Source organism: Lagenorhynchus albirostris, chromosome 11, assembly GCF_949774975.1.
Source record: "Lagenorhynchus albirostris chromosome 11, mLagAlb1.1, whole genome shotgun sequence".
In the NCBI taxonomy this organism is placed as follows: domain Eukaryota; kingdom Metazoa; phylum Chordata; class Mammalia; order Artiodactyla; family Delphinidae; genus Lagenorhynchus; species Lagenorhynchus albirostris.
Genome location: NC_083105.1, coordinates 52,196,651 through 52,213,298, shown reverse-complemented (window position 1 = coordinate 52,213,298; position 16,648 = coordinate 52,196,651). Strand labels below are relative to the sequence as shown.

General features: G+C 39.3%; 1 protein-coding gene across 7 annotated transcripts in view; it reads left to right on the top strand.

The window, feature by feature from the left end:
* The first annotated feature begins 1,851 nt into the window (after window positions 1–1,851).
* XPOT (exportin for tRNA) overlaps window positions 1,852–16,648 on the top strand; it is a 38,176-nt gene continuing 23,379 nt past the window's right edge. For 3 of the 7 annotated variants that reach the window (XR_009543410.1, XM_060165616.1, XM_060165612.1), the window contains exons 1-7: window positions 5,585–5,718; window positions 9,587–9,669; window positions 11,603–11,659; window positions 12,665–12,734; window positions 13,502–13,720; window positions 14,593–14,777; window positions 14,878–15,046. Coding sequence is in view for 6 of the 7 variants with exons in the window: in XM_060165616.1 (XP_060021599.1) it covers window positions 5,659–5,718; window positions 9,587–9,669; window positions 11,603–11,659; window positions 12,665–12,734; window positions 13,502–13,720; window positions 14,593–14,777; window positions 14,878–15,046 (843 nt within the window). In the remaining variant the exon portion in view is untranslated. Of the gene's footprint in view, window positions 2,232–5,567; window positions 5,719–9,586; window positions 9,670–11,602; window positions 11,660–12,664; window positions 12,735–13,501; window positions 13,721–14,592; window positions 14,778–14,877; window positions 15,047–16,648 lie in introns of those variants that run through there. The other 4 variants (XM_060165615.1, XM_060165613.1, XM_060165611.1 and 1 more) reach the window with 4 other exon arrangements.

Below are 16,648 nucleotides of genomic sequence, written 5' to 3'. Positions count from 1 at the left end.
TCTACAGCGTCATCACCATTTAGTGGAACTTCATTTGAGAGACAGGGGTTAGAAGCACAGACTCTAGGGCCAGACTATGCACGTTTGAATCCCAGTTCTGCTACTTAACTTTTATGCACTGCTGTTTCCTCATCTGTAAAATGGGCATAATGATAGTACCTTGTGAGGGTTAACATCTGAACATTCAGGACTGTTTCTGGCACATAATAAATGCTCCAAAATGTTGCCAATTAGTACATACAAGCATTGCCATGTGCAAGCACACATGCTTTAAGTTAAAATAATCACAGCTCTTTGTCAACATTTTGATAACTGGCATTTTATGTTAGTCTGAGATGGGAAACTGTCCATCCCTTTATGGATGGGGGAACCAGAATACGGAATGGTCAAATTTAATATCCCTCTCAGATCCTCTTCAGGTGGATTCCAAGTAGTTTCCTTATTTGTTACGAAATAACATGAATTTACAAAATTCAGAGGTTTTTTACAATCCTAGGTATTTGAACTACCATAAAGGGCCAGTGTTATTAGATAAACTGTACATAAGCTATAGATACTAGATAAGCTGTAGATAAACTTCCCCATATGAAGTATCCACAAAATAAATTTACAAATGAAAAAGGCAAATATAGATGGTAACAATACAATAGACTGTATTTTGAGGGTCTTTAGGATGATACAGTGGAATACACTGAACATATGACAGACTTTGGAGCCACTTAGACCACGATTAGCATTAGGCCTCCATATTGTTCACTTATTGAGTTGTAACTACAGGCTGGCATGGTACTAGACGCTGGGGATACACTGTAATAGCACAGGAATCCTAGCCTGACATTTTAAACAAGTAAATTACAAGCGTGATGCAAAAGTGATTCGAGATACTTTATATATGAAATGCCTGGTGCAGTGTCTCGCACATGGCCGGTCACTAAATAAATGTAGCTGTTAAATGGTTACATTAATTTTATTCTACTTTTCCTTCCATTCCCCTCCCCCAAGTTTTGTTTTTCACTGTAGTTCCAGTGAGGGCAACCTAGTCTGTATTCAGTACATACTTAACAATCAACAATGAAACCTAAATAACGAGCACTTATTGTATGCCAAACACATGTATTAATTTAATCCTGCCAACAACACTTTGAGGTCAATATGATTATCATCCACCGTTTCACTGATGAGTAAACTTAAGTACAGATAGATTATGTAACGCGCCTGAAACTGAGGTTAACAACTAGTGAGCGGGGTGGTAGGTGACGGGAGTGGGGCTAGCTGTTATCCAATCTACGCAGCTTGTGCCCACACTACCTCTACTCAGTATTAATAAACTAATCGGTGAATGAATAAACGAAGTAACAGTATCACAGAAGGAACCTACGAATAGGACTTCCTAAGAAAGCGCTCCTTCTTTTCACGAATGACAAATACTGGTACGTTTAAAAAAAAAATTAAAAATTTTCGTCGCTCCTCGGAGGATCCTCACGCGGGGGAACACGTGGGACCGCAAAAGAGAATAATTAAACAACTGACTCACACGTGGTTTGGACCACGTGGTGATGCTCTCCGGGGCTCCATACTCTAGCCTGCCAACTACCTACCTAAGCCTTTACGGAACGTGCTAAGCAAACCCAACCCTGGGTCTCTGTCCCGGCGCAGAAACAGCAAGGGACTCTACAGCCGGGAGAGATTCCCACGAACCCCCATCCCAGCATGCACCAGAGACCCCGGCGACCACGTCTCCTGGCGAGCGCCCGGCGAGCGCGTGCGCCCCATCGCCCGGAAGTGTCGCCTGCACATTGCATGCTGGGAGTTGTAGGCTCTCGGTCCGGGTTCGCGGGCCGTAGTCCGCACTCTCCATGAGGCTGCTGGCTTTGGTCCGCGCGGCTCCGACGCGGGGAGCGCGCTTCGGGCTGACTCAGCGGCGACGGCGGCGGCAGCAGCGTTAGCTGGCCCTCGCGCTCTTTCCCTTCCTGGGGCGCCGATCCCGCCTGCCAGCTTGCTAGCTTGCCTGCCCGACGCCACGCAATAGAAGGCGCCAGGGGACGCGGAGCGGCGAGAGGCGCGCGGCCCCGGCCAGCTCTGTCTCCGGGGTTAGCGCTGCGGCCGTGGCGGAGGACTACGGTGACAAGGACGAGGGCCGCTCTCCCTGCTCCCTGCTTGCGGCGCCGCTCCGCTCTGCTGACCGGCCCTCGGGAGTGCAGGCTGGGAGGCGGCATGGAGTGATAGGGAAGGTGACTCGGGGCTCGGGGCGGGACTCGGACCCGACTCGGTCCACGCGAGGCTGCGGGGAAGTTGGCCGGGAGGACTGGCCCGGGGATCCCCCATGTCGGGGAGTGGTGCGGGTCGGGCCCTGCATGGCGATGCTCCCAGAGGCTGGGCGGACTGGGTGGGGGTGGGTACAAGCTGCGGCCGCCGAGGCTGAGCGCGTCCCCAGTGCGTGGCCGCTCGTTGCCGGGTGTTTCATCACCCGAGTTGCCACGAGGCTCCCTTTAGGGGAGGGATCCGGGGGAAGGAAGGGGCCAAGGCCGGCCGAGGAGGGCCCCCATTGCCTGTGGCCCCCGATATAGTAAAAGTGGCCGAGCCCGTTTGTAATACTTGTAGCGTGTCCCACCACTTTCAACTGCAGAGACCTCAGACTTGATTCCTCCCACCCCACCCCCGACCCCCGTCCCAGGACAAAAAAAAGTATTATTTCTGTGTAGTAATTTGCCAGCACGGCACGCCATTTTTGCTTTTCCCTTCCTCACAATTCTGCAGGAGTAGAGAAGCGTGATGTTTCCCTGTAACCCGAAAAAAGGAGTACCTTTTGAAAGTGCTAATTGTAACGACTAGCACTGTTTGAAAGTGCTAGTTGTTACTGAGGGAAGTTACGTTTTATTAAAGCGACTTGTCAGAGTGGTGTTAAAAGGCTGGAAAGATTCAGTCCTGGTGTTTGATCAGTCTTCAGTAGGTATAGAGGAATTTTTCCAGATTGTTTTGATTCTTGATTTAATGGCTATACATGGGAGAGTTAGGGCTTGATATTTCGAGTATGTTGCTCGCCTTCCCCCGGAACATTTGCTAGATGCGTAATTGAAGTGTTTATCACATTGTAACAAATGTTTAAGCCTGCACCGCTATGCGGTGTTAGAACATTATGCACAACCTTTTACTGGGAACATTGTCACCTTTTTGCAGAGGTTGTAACTTTTCCGTTTTTTGCATACATGTAAGTAATTTACCATTGCATGTTGATTATTATCCAAGTGCCTTCTCCGTGGGGGATTCTTTCTGTGCTGACAACTGTAACAAGTTTTGTTTCCTTAAGTTGTTTTGTTTGCGATGTTTTTACTTAGGACCACTTGCTGTTTCCCTTGGTAGAATCGGAGTGACCAAGTTTACGCAATTTTCCCTAAAGCCATGCCAAATTCAAGGAATCTTTTATAGGACTTAATCTGGGATTCATAGAAATTCAGATTGTCTTTTCTTTCTGTGTGTGCATTTTTCAGGGGAATTGTCATCAAATTTTCAACAGTACCTTTTTGGTTTTCCATCTGTTCAAAATGCCAGTTTACTAGTATAAGAAATCTAGGGCTTCCCTGGTGGCGCAGTGGTTGGGAGTTCGCCTGCCGATACAGGGGACACAAGTTCGTGCCCCGGTCCGGGAAGATCCCACACGCCGCGGAGCGGCTGGACCCGTGAGCCATGGCCGCTGAGCCTGTGCTCCGCAGCGGGAGAGGCCACAGCAGTGAGAGGCCCGCGTACCGCAAAAAAAAAAGAAAAAGAAAAAAGAAAGAAATCTAGATTACTCCAAGTAGTTCCCATTCCCCCGTGTGCCTAGCTCTGAATGATAGATAAGCTATTGAGGATCCACTAGGTGCCAGGCATGCTTTTACATACCTTATCTCATTGAAGTCTTTGTAACTTTATGAGTCAGATGCTCTTTTTCCCATTTCATAGAAAGGGCTCTCTCTCTCAGGTTTGGTAGTTGTCTATGTGCCCCTAGTTTGAAAATGACAAGATCAGAGTACCAATACAGGTCTTTCCAAATCCAAAATGTATGTTATATTATGTCCTAGGGACACAGTGACAAATAGGCAGTCCCTCCTTCCCTTTAAGGTTAATGAGAGAAAAGTAGTAAGCAGACAGTGACAATGTATCAGCATTTAGGTGGGGCATCTAATCCAGTTTGGGAGAGTTGAACAATAGAGGTCAAAGTAGCGTTTTTGAAAGAGGTGACCTCTAGGCTGAATTCTGAAGAACAAGCAGAGGTTAACTAAGTAACAAGGAAAGAGCAATGTGTCCAAAGAAGATGAAAGGCAGAATACCACTGGCCTTGCTGGGCTAGGGTGCAGAATGGTGAGGAGTCGTTGAAAAGTGTTTGGATCTTAATCCTGAGGGCAGTGGGGAGTTACACTGCCCCTCTGTAGTCTGCAAGTATGATGGTAATCGTAAGAGAAGGGGTCAAGCTTTCTTCTCCAAGGCTCTCAGCACATATCCTGATTTATCATTTGATTCAGGCAGAGCCAGGGAGACAGAAAAGCATGTTGTAGTAGGAGTCTTCTAACCTGGATCTGATCCTGGTCTTACCATTCCCGAAAGGCTGTGACCCCTTCCACACCACATCCCCCATTTAGGTACTTGACCCCTTTAGGCTCTGATCTTCTCTTTGGTTAGATCAGTTATGGTCTAATTGGTTATGATAATTTTTTTTTAAAAAAAAGCCTTACAACCTTTTAATAGGAGTAGTAAGATCTGCTCTCCCTACCTCAGGTAGAGTTTGTTCTTTGTTTCTGCAGATAAATAAACAGTTTATCAGAAACCAAGTTGCCTTTAGGGCTGGTCATGTTCTTACTTGAGAATGTTAGACCCTATATTGTGAAAAAATGCAGTATTTTCCGGAGACTAAAAAAAATTCTTAAATAAGAAAAATCAGTGTTGTCAATTTTTATAGCTACTGTTAGAAAACAGTTTTTGAAATACATTTCTGGAATTGGGCTGGCAAGAGCAGAGATCTGTAAAAGGCAGAGCTAGCCCATTTTTCAAAAGCTAAATGACTTGTTTTCACTCTTCAGCTCCTTTTTCATTTGACTTCTCTTGAAGTACTTGGTAGACTCTCCAGAAAGGCACTCTGAGATCTGTATTTAGTCAGCCATTCTAATTTTTTTTAAAGGATTGTGATATTGATAAATGGCAGTAAGCAAGTATTATAATTAGTGTAATAAGATGATCTGGATTTGTCTTTTTTTTAACTTAATGTAGTTGCACAATCGCACTTTACTGGAGATGGTAATAACATAAATTAGATACTTCTATTTCAAGAAAAAGAATGACTTTCTGGACTTTATTGATGATCTTGAAGAAAAACATTTGAGAACCTTAATGGCATACCTTAGATTTTTAGAAATTACACATTAGCGGAGTATTTAGCAGACCCAATCTTCTGAGACTTAGGCTCCTTTAGTTGTAATTTGGATAGGTTCAAAAGTTCTTTTAACTCTTAAACTTCTTTGCATAATGTTACCGCTTGTTATGATATTCTGGATAAGCATCTATTTTGTTTATCAAGTATTGTTTTCTTTCAACTTTGTGTGTGTGTGTGCAGATGTTTGTGGATTCTTCTGTGGGATCAGAGGGCACGCCTATTGTAATCAGAAAACTCCAAGTATAGCAGCAGGGATGGATGAACAGGCTCTTTTAGGGCTAAATCCAAATGCTGATTCAGACTTCAGGCAAAGGGTAAGTTAAGTCGGCTTAATCATTTTTTAAAGCATGTTACGGAAAGATTTGCATTAGAGGACTTGAATCAAAAATATACATCTGATAAAGGTCTAATTTGGGTGGAAATGAATAGAGAAACAAATTTGAGGTATTTGACTATATTCTGAATACAGAAACAGTGAGTGATTATGATTTATTTTCTCTTAAGTTGGCTTAAAAGTATTAAAATCTCAATGTAATTCAAGGCAGGTCTTTATGTCACATCACTATTTCTAATTATTTAAAAGTTGTAATGCAAAGGATTGTTCAAGAGACTTTCCATAGTAGCCGGTGTACATATTATATTTTCCCATTGCTTGGTTTGGTCTAAACAAGTTGCTTAACCCTCATGTTAGTGATAGTTAACATCCTTGTTATTTAGACATGTAAGTAAGCAGTTATGATATGCCATCAGGTTATGTAAAATGATCACATGACAAAGAATCCATTATGAGGTGCTGGGATATTTGGGTAAGTATAAACAATTAAACATAATTTAGCCTACACCTGTAATCATGACTATGGCTGAATGATAGAAGAATCTAAAGAGGAAGCCTATAATTAAATTTTTTAAAGATGCGTGGGTGGTTTGAAGTATAAGGTAAGTGGATGGAGAGTCATTTTATTCTTTCTACTTCTCATAACAAAGAATTTTTTTAATTTTTTTTTTATTTTTTCATTTTTTAGCGGTACGCAGGCCTCTCACTGTTGTGGCCTCTCCCGCTGCAGAGCACAGGCTCTGGACGCGCAGGCTCAGAGGCCATGGCTCACGGGCCCAGCTGCTCCATGGCATGCGGGATCTTCCCAGACCGGGGCACGAACCCATGTCCCCTGCATTGGCAGGTGGACTCTCAACCACTGCACCACCAGGGAAGCCCCAAAGAATATTTTTTATAAATGAGCTAAACGAGGTTAACAGTTTCACAAAAAATAGCAATTTAACAATTTCACAAAAAATAGCAATTTTTCTGCTTTTAAGTAGAGATTTTTTTAAGTAGTAAAAAATTTCCAGGGGTTTCCAGCATAGTATATTAAAAGAAGTAACCAGCCCTCCAGATGGAGGTAAATAATAAGAATTGAGATTTAAATAGCTAATTACAAGATACCTATCAAACTGGTTAGGACATGAAAAGTCATTAGAAGTCCATGTCTTCTGTGTATGGACAAATATTTCTTTTCATGGGAGTGTAAGCTACCTGCCTTCAAACCCTTAGTCACATAGTTGAAGCATCACAGACCTGCACCTTTAGTCTGGCTTGGTACTTCATAGTTATTATAACTAAAATCTTTGACTGTTTGTTTAGTTATTAAATAAACTTCTGTTATTTTTTACGTTCCTTTTTTGAAATCCTTTGTTTTATAATTAAATTCCACCATCTGACAGGTTTTTTTTTTAAATGTGCCATGATTTTCTTTTTCAGAAAAGTAAAACTAGTACACTGGCAGTGGTTTTAATATAGAAGTTAGGTTTTTAATCAATAAAAATGGGTTCTATCAGTCACAGGCTTATGTTAGGCATCCTGGTGCAGGCTTAATTTGATATCCCATCAGGCCAGCCTGCATAACAATTAGGATGAAAAACAAGGAATCTTAACGAAAAGTGAGTTCTGATAGTCCTGATATTGGAATTCAGGAGTAGTGGGAACTTAATTCAGTTTCGTAGTAAGATAAATGACTACCAACCCTGGTTCCCAATTGTCTGTCTGTAGTTCTCTGTTTTCTACATGGGCAGTAAGTAGCTGAACTGACTCTGTTGCCACTTAGAGACAGTGGAGCGTTAGAAAGAAGGTACGAGAGAGAACTGGGTGATAAAAGCTTTGACTTGTTCGTCATTGCCACAGGTTTTTTTTGATGCTAGTATCACATGGATTCAGAGTGCAAAGACTAGGTAAAACTGAAATTTTTCAAGTTATTATCACTTAAAAAAATAGAATATCTGTCTTTGGTTTAAAACTTGCTATTATTTAAAGAAAATGAGGCTTCCCTGGTGGCGCAGTGGTTGAGAGTCCGCCTGCCGATGCAGGGGACACGGGTTCGTGCCCCGGTCCGGAAAGATCCCACATGCCGTGGAGTGGCTGGGCCTGTGAGCCATGGCCGCTGAGCCTGTGCATCCGGAGCCTGTGCTCCGCAACGGGAGAGGCCACAACAGTGACAGGCCCGCGTACCGCGAAAAAAAAAGAAAGAAAGAAAGAAAATGGTATGTCAGTGACAATTCTAGCAGCTGAATCACACCTCCCCCTCCTCTTTTGGTAAGTGAAATATTAGGTGGTAATGCAGTATACGATTGACTTCAGCATTGTCCCCTGCCCTGGCCCCTGAGGTATTCCTAAAGGAAACTCTAGGTTTCATGGAATAGATATTGTTAGACACCTGAACTAGATTATTTTGCAGCTGCTTGGGTTCCTATATTCTTAATTTCTAAAGATAGCTGTTACTTACACTTAAGATAGTATTTGGTGATCTTCTTCATCTGCTCGCGTTCATTTATCTGGTCCTCTGTCAGTGGGAGCAGCCACTGAGACCATGTCTGAAAACCCATTCCCTCATTCATACAGTTACATAACACAGGAAACTATCACCTAAATACAGTGGATTTTTTGCTGCTTATTTTTTTTAACCTCTAACTGAAAGGAAAAAATAATTTTATATCTTGACAGTATATGTGTGTGTGTGTATGTATGTATATATATATGTAAACATAGACACATATACACATGAATATATGACATATACACACGTGACTAAGACAAGTTACACAAAATAATAGTTATTCTTGCTAGGTGCAGTGCAGTCTGATATTCTGTATTGTTTCATTTTAAAAATTGCTGATCAAGACCAATAAAATTGTCTTCATCATGGATGGGGCACAAACCACATTTAAAAAATATATACTGACTAATTGAAATTAGGTTCCTCTAAGGCTTAATATTGTTTCTAACTAATTTCAGGGTTTTACATCAGTATGTAATTGCTTTAAAATCATTTAGCAGTGTTTCTAGAGATTATGTGTTATTTTCCTGACTGAGATGTTTTTTACAAGTTGGTGAGATTACTGTTTGTCCATTGTCATGTGTGAAACCTGCATCTGTCATTGATTCCAGTTGCAACATACTAATGGAAAAGTGGCAGAAGTCACTCCCATTTTCCCAACAGTGGTAGAGAGCATATGGACTTGGTGCTGCATCCAGTCTAGAGTACACTTGCTCTTATGACAGGCCCCAGAATTCATGAATACAGGGATGAGAAACACATTTCCTAAAACTTTGACCATTTCAGTTATTTGGTACTTCTGCAAACTTCATATCAAGCACTTGAACTCCGACTTTAATCTCACTTCTTAGGAAACTTACATGATATAGCTGAAGATTTTAAATAACTCTCCTTTTCTGTTAAACAGTAGATCAAATGACATACAGAGTATGTTTCATCTTTTATAATCACCTCTTTAATAGCATGTTTGCTATTAAATAGGAAAAATATTGTTTATATACCATTTCATAATTGCATATACCTCAGTAGTATAGCACTTGACACAGCACTTGAGTGTTTTCTCTTTGATCTTCCTAATAATTCATAGATACCTGCAGGGCATTTTTGTGTTGTCTCCTTTCCTGTAAAGAAACAGGTTGGAGTATCCAACTGATGGAATTTGTTTTTTACTTAACCTTTTTTCCTAGGAATGATCACTAAGTTGCACATACTCAGAAGCCTGAATTCAATGTTTAGCTATTTTTTATTTAGTCACTTTTTTGTTGTTAGTTTGCTACTCCCAGAAAACTTTATCTAGTATTGGCAGAGAATTAAGATTGACTATTCCAAATGCATTTTCTGCTTTGCAATCTTACAGGCCCTGGCCTATTTTGAGCAGTTAAAGATTTCCCCAGATGCCTGGCAAGTGTGTGCAGAAGCTCTGGCCCAGAGGACGTACAGGTGACTAAAACAAAATTTGCGTGATTTGTAGGAGAATTTAAATTTTTGTGAACTTGACAGGATTGTTACATTTACCTGTTTGGAAAATGTTTCCATAAAAACATTTTATGACTTATATTTTGGAAAACTATTCAGTGTAGAAATGAGAAAAATAGTAAACTAATAATTTGGCCATTCCAGAATAGACTTCTCATTAAAATATCCTTTGCCTTATTCTGAGTACCTGGCAGTAGATCCCAAGTGGCATATAGTTTCTATACAGTAGAAACTTCCTTATCTTCTTATGATGGGGAGGGGTAGTTGGTTTTCTAAAAAGTTGGTAAAGGAGGTAATCAAAAATTTTATATATCTTAATTTTTAATTTTAATTTAAAGTATATAAACACTTAGTTACTAATCTTTTGATATTGGACCAAGGACTTTTCTTTGCATATATGCCACTAACATTCACTTCATCATTCTCAACGTTGATCACACCCATAATTGATCCTCTGTAATTTCCACTTTGGGTCCCTGTAGTGGATTGAGGAACAGTGAGTACAGATTTCTAAACTTTTTATTTATTTGTTCCTATCTCTCCAAGTTATCTGTCTCACATCACATACGTCCAGGGTTTTCCCCCTGCAGTGTGACTTCCTATGAACTCTTTCTAAAGCATTCAACTTAATTTTTATGAAAATATAAACTGTCATCATACTCATTTCATTAGTTTATATGATAATTAAGTTACTTACATACAAAAGAAGTACAACGCACATAGTGAGGCTTGGGGAAACACAGCTGACTAGTTGTAAATAAACAACTCTACTAGTGGAAGTGGAAGTTTATAGGGGTCAGTGATGACTCCTAGCTAGAGTTCTTGGCATGCTGTGGATATCAGTCACTACATTTTATAGCCAAAAGGAAGTGCTCCAGTTTAGTGAAAGTTGGTTTTGAGAATATCTATATGTCTTAGAGTAAATAAGGGCTGGCTTTTAATTAAAGGCTCCCTATTGTTTATATTTTGAGTGGAAGATCTAAGTCACATAATTAGTTAAAGCTTCAGTGCCATCCATGATAAGATTAGAAACCCTAGGGTCTTAGAAGAGATGCAAATTAAACGTAACTTTTTAAAAAACTTTAAAAAATTAAGTTTCATTTTCTTAAGTGTGAAATTATTATTATTTTTTGGTTAATTGATGTAGTCTAAATGAAGATAACATCTCCATTCTTGTATTGACTAGTTAGCTTTGTATATGAAAAATTGTTCCATGACTAAGCCTGGCCTAGACCAACTGTATTAAGATGAACAGATTGTTGTTCACTAACGGGACTTGGTCAGAGTTTGTAGCTGGCTCACTGCAGCTCTGCCGCCACCCCTAGAGACACAGTTGGAAGTGGATGATGGGTGGGTGTTGGTTTTTACTCCCCTTTTATAAGGGCAATATATTGGTAACTTGGTTTTCTGTATGAATTTTGGGGGCTGGACTGCCAGTCCGGGTGACTCTGCTTGCTTTGGATTTGACTGCAGTAGAACTTTTAAGTATGACTTTGATGACCATTTCTGGTTTGACTCAGTCTCTGGCTGTCCTACCATTTGTAATTTTACATCTAGCCTTTCTATTGTAAAACGTAGGAGTTGTTCTGGGAATCCTAACGTCTAGAATTTAGGGGGAACGCCTTCTGTTTGCAAAAGCACTGTATGTACTTAAAATGCAGCTCAAATTTTTTTGGTTATTCCGTTTGCCAGATTTCCATTGAATATTGTATAACATAAAAAGTTCTGTTAGCTTTTTAAACAAATGGATGTGAATGTAAAACTTGAGATCAATAAGCCAAAGGTCTAGTTTGAGAAACTTTTCAACTGTAGTTTATTCATTACTATTTTACCTTTGATTTGTTTTCCCTAATTCATATTCTGCTTATCTAATTTTTCTTTTTTTTTTCTTTTTCAGTGATGATCACATTAAATTTTTCTGCTTTCAAGTACTAGAACATCAAGTTAAATACAAGTAAGGCTTTTCTCCCTGAAATTTGTGGGGAGAGGCGTTTTTTTTTTTCAACATTTAAAATAATTAATTAATTAATTTCTTTTTGACTATGTTGGGTCTCTGTTGCTGCAGTCAGGCTTTCTCTAGTTGCAGCGAGCAGGGGCTACTCTTCGTTGTGATGCCCGGGCTTTTCATTGCGGTGGCTTCTCTTGTTGCAGAGCACAGGCTCTAGGCGCACGGGCTTCAGTAGTTGTGTATGGGCTTAGTTGCTCTGTGACTTGTGGGATCTTCCTGCACCAGAGATTGAACCCATGACCCCTGCATTGGCAGGCGGATTCTTAACCGCTGCGCCACCAGGGCAGTCCCGAGAGGCCATTTTTTAAATTAGTTTTTCCCTCTTTGGGGACACCATAACATAGGTTGTAAATTGATGGTATATGTCATATCCAGCTCATAGATGTATTTTGATTTATCCCAAGAAGTGTTTTAAAAATACTGAGTTCATTGGTTACATATAAAAATCCAGTCATTTCACAGGAAAAAAGTAGATTTCCAGCTTCTCTGGAAAAAATTAGAAGATCTAGCAATACTGAGCCTGTTTCTCTGAACGATGACTCTCTGTTAGAGTTGAGTGGCAGTGTGGGCACTTGCATTTAGAACCCCTGCCTAATTTAAGTAAAAACAGTCAATTGCTGCTCTGGGGATCCTTAGTTTGCCTAATGATTTATTCTGTAAACCACAGACCTGAGACCATGGGTGTATTTTCGTCTGAAAAATTGTGTAGCTGCCATTTTGTTTTAACATGAACTGAACCACAAAACAAAGATCAGTATTGATACCCCACCTGCCTCTCCCACCCTTGTCTTTAAAGCAGTAATGAGAGATATTACCAATTTGTTTTAGGGAATTTTAGATAGTCGAGTGCTGTACAAATTTTCTCATTCAAATTTATAAGAGGCCGTTACTTTTTTAAAACCACAGACACTAAACATTATCATTGTTATTTTTCTTCCCTATTTTGAACAGATATTCAGAACTAACTACTGTTCAACAACAACTGATTAGGGAGACACTCATATCTTGGCTTCAAGCTCAGGTAAAATAGTAGTTTTTACATTTAGTGCCTCAAATTGTCAGATATTTAAATTTTTATTTTTGCAAGAGTTTGCAACTTCACCTCAAAAATGTCACTCATTTATCCTCCATTTCATCATGTAGCTCTTTTAGAAAGTGCTGTTTTTGAAGATCATGGATAGATGAAAACTTAGCAATAACTTTAAATTATATTGATAATTGAAGCTGTCATTCTGTCCATGACACATGGTGGAAACTTTGGTTTTAAAATGTAATATGTTTTTAACTACTTGACAAGAGTGGCTTTTCTGTTCACACTTAAGGTGAGCTCTCCTGGACAGCCTCTTAACAAAGAGCCCTTTTCAAAGGAGCCAATAGAGTTCTTTATTCAGTACATTCTTTTTCATTAATTTTAGGTAATCTTAACGTATTAAAGCAGTTGTGTAGCTAGGATGTTTATTTTCCTTAAAGAGCAAGCAGCTAGAAGAAAAATCATTGAATTTTTTTTCTTCTTAGAAAAAATTATAGGAACTACTAACGCTCTGCCCATGAAACTTTTCTCTGAAAGTGTGAGAGAGGTGTAACGGTTAGCACCTTTGTTCATTTGATTGTTCTCCATCTGGCTAGTCACCTCAGAACTTTGGTAATTCTCAAGCATATTTGTTGCACAGCTGTTCTAGAGCCTAGTGAAGTTTGGTGGAGTTTTGCCTATTAATGATAAATAGGAAAACAACGTTTGAGTCTTTTCCATTTACATTTGATTTTATGAACTATTTCCCTGTTTGTCAGATGCTGAATCCCCAACCAGAGAAGACCTTTATACGAAATAAAGCAGCCCAAGTCTTCGCCTTGCTTTTTGTTACAGAATATCTCACTAAATGGCCCAAGTTTTTTTTTGACATTCTCTCAGTAGTGGACCTAAATCCAAGGGGAGTAGATCTGTACCTCCGAATTCTCATGGCTATTGATTCAGAGTTGGTGGATCGTGATGTGGTGCATACATCAGAGGCAAGTAACTTCCTATTAATTTTAAGTTTTTAATGTAGATATTGTAGGAGGTGGTGGGCATATAATAAAAGGATCAAGAAGAGTTTTTTATTGTTTTTTTTGAGATAAAACTTTATTAAGAATACTTATAAATTTACTCAACGTTTTGAATTTTGTTTTACAAAGGAATTTAAACTTGGGTTTTTTTTCCAGGTGTAGGGTGAAATTAGAGTATTCAGATTTTTTTTTTAACCAGGCAAGAACTTTCTCTAGAGAAATACACAAATTGATTTTTTCCTATGAATCTATAGACAAATGTGCCCTATATTTACTACTGCTTTATAGTCAACGAGTGAGGAAAAAGCATTGCTTATGAATCAGTGCTGGGTTCTTCTGTATTCTCAGTTAGTCACATAGCCCATCACCTTAGTCTTTCTCTATTTCTGTATTACCCAATATAACTTTCTCCTTTTTCTTAAAGAATACAATGGAAATAGCTTAATTCAAATGTGTATGATAATTTGAGGTCATTGTATGTCAAATATGTTTGTAACATTTAAGTAATTGCTTCTCTTAAGTAATTTTAAGTATTTGTATAATATTGAGAAATAACTTTTATCACATGGTTAAGATTTCTAAGCAATGTTTATTTATAGTTTGTATTTAATAAGAAATTGTGTCTGAGGAAATGAGTAGAATGGAAGGAGGAATTAGAATCACAGGTTATGATTTTAGAGCAGATAAATAGGAAATAGCGGCAGTGAATGTGTTAACAAGTCTGGAAGTTTAGTGGTGAGGAAATTACTGTGTGCGACTATTATTCAGATGTTAAACATTATTTTGGGAGGTAGTCTACTTTAATTGTGTATATGGTACTTTGTTTTGTCTTTTAGGAGGCTCGTAGGAATACTCTCATAAAAGATACCATGAGGGAACAGTGCATTCCAAACTTGGTGGAATCATGGTACCAAATCCTACAAAACTATCAGTATACTAATTCAGAAGTAACATGTCAGTGCCTTGAAGTAGTTGGGGCTTATGTCTCTTGGATAGACTTATCCCTTATAGCCAATGATAGGTAAGTTAACCTATATTTTAAAAATGTAAACCTACAAAATACAGTATGTAAAACTCATGAATTTGAAAATATTGTAACAATTTTATTTCACCATTGCCAGGTTTATAAATATGCTGCTAGGTCATATGTCAATAGAAGTTCTACGGGAAGAAGCATGTGATTGTTTATTTGAAATTGTAAATAAAGGAATGGATCCTGTTGATAAAATGAAACTAGTAGAATCTTTGTGTCGAGTATTACAGTCTGCTGGGTTTTTCAGCATTGACCAGGTCAGTAAATTTATGTATAAGGTTTTGAAAATGTTAGAACAAATTAGGATAGGCAGTAATTTAAATATGCTTTCCTTTTCTTTTTTTTGTTTTGTTTTTAAATGCTGGAAACTTCCTTGACGTTATAATAATGAAACATTGTATCTAGAAAGCCATAACGTTATCTGTAACATTTGCCTTGAACAATAGATTATACCAGACTTAAACTTGAAGATCTGGGATGGTACTTACAATTGTGCGTTTCTAACAAACTCTCTGTGATACTGCTGATTCATGGACCACACTTTAAGAAGCATGGCAATGCATTTTGACCTAAATTAGACTTAATTATAAATGTTATATTTTCATCACATTCATTTGAGCTGTTAAAGTTTAGCATCAGCAGAATTAGGGCTGAATGTGGTAAATTAGTAATTTAGAAACTGAATTTGAAGGTTTTTATTTTTAATTTTACCTGTGATATTGGTAAAGAATTACTGAGAAGTCTTTGTATTGTTGATATGTCCGGAGTACAACACCTCTGGTATTTTCCTAGCTGACAAATAGTAGTGTTTTCTTACACTGCTGATAATCGTCTTATTTAGTCCCTGGTAAAAGATTTAAAATGGTGAAGGTGAAAATCTCTTTCTGTAGGAAACATCATAAGGATAATTAATGAAAATAACCTAATTTTAAGTTCTAGAATTAGTGCTGATGTGACCTTAGGCAGATTATTATAATAGCAGTTTTATCTCTTTGTAGTGCAGTTGAGGTTCAAATTAAATAGTATCAGAAAGGGCTGTTGTAAATTCTTATACATAGCATAATATGGCAGCATTAAATTTATTAGAGCATATTTACTAAATTCAGCGGTTTAGAGAGAAGGTTTTGAAACCACAGATCTCTTTTTTTTTTTTTTTTTTCCTTTTTGTGGTACGCGGGCCTCTCACTGTTGTGGCGTCTCCCGTTGCGGAGCACAGGCTCCAGACGCGCAGGCTCAGCGGCCATGGCTCACGGGCCTAGCCGCTCCACGGAATGTGGGATCCTCCCGGATCGGGGCACGAACCCGTGTCCCCTGCGTCGGCAGGCGGACTCTCAACCACTGCACCACCAGGGAAGCCCAGATCTCTTTTTTTTAAGCTTTTATAAGTTGGCAATGTCTACATGACTATAATCATTAAAAAAAGTTGCTTTGAAGAGTTAGTACTAATGGATAATAATAGTAGAAGAATTCAAACTCTTAAGATTTCCCAGTCAAAATGGTAGAATTGTTAGTGTCTAATGTTAGTTTAAAAATGACTCCTGGGACTTCCCTGGTGGCACAGTGGTTAAGAATCCGCCTGCCAATGCAGGGGACATGGGTTCAAGCCATGGTCCGGGAAGATCCCACATGCTGCAGAGCAGCTAAGCCCATGTGCCACAACTACTGAGCCTGTGCTCTAGAGCCCATGAGCCACAACTACTGAGCCCCAATGCCACAACTGCTGAAGCCCGCGTGCCTAGAGCACTGCAATGAGAAGCCCACGCACCGCAACGAAGAGTAGCCCCAGCTCGCTGCAGCTAGAGAAAGCTGGTGCGTGGCAATGAAGACTCAATGCAGCAAAAAATAAAAAATAAATAAAT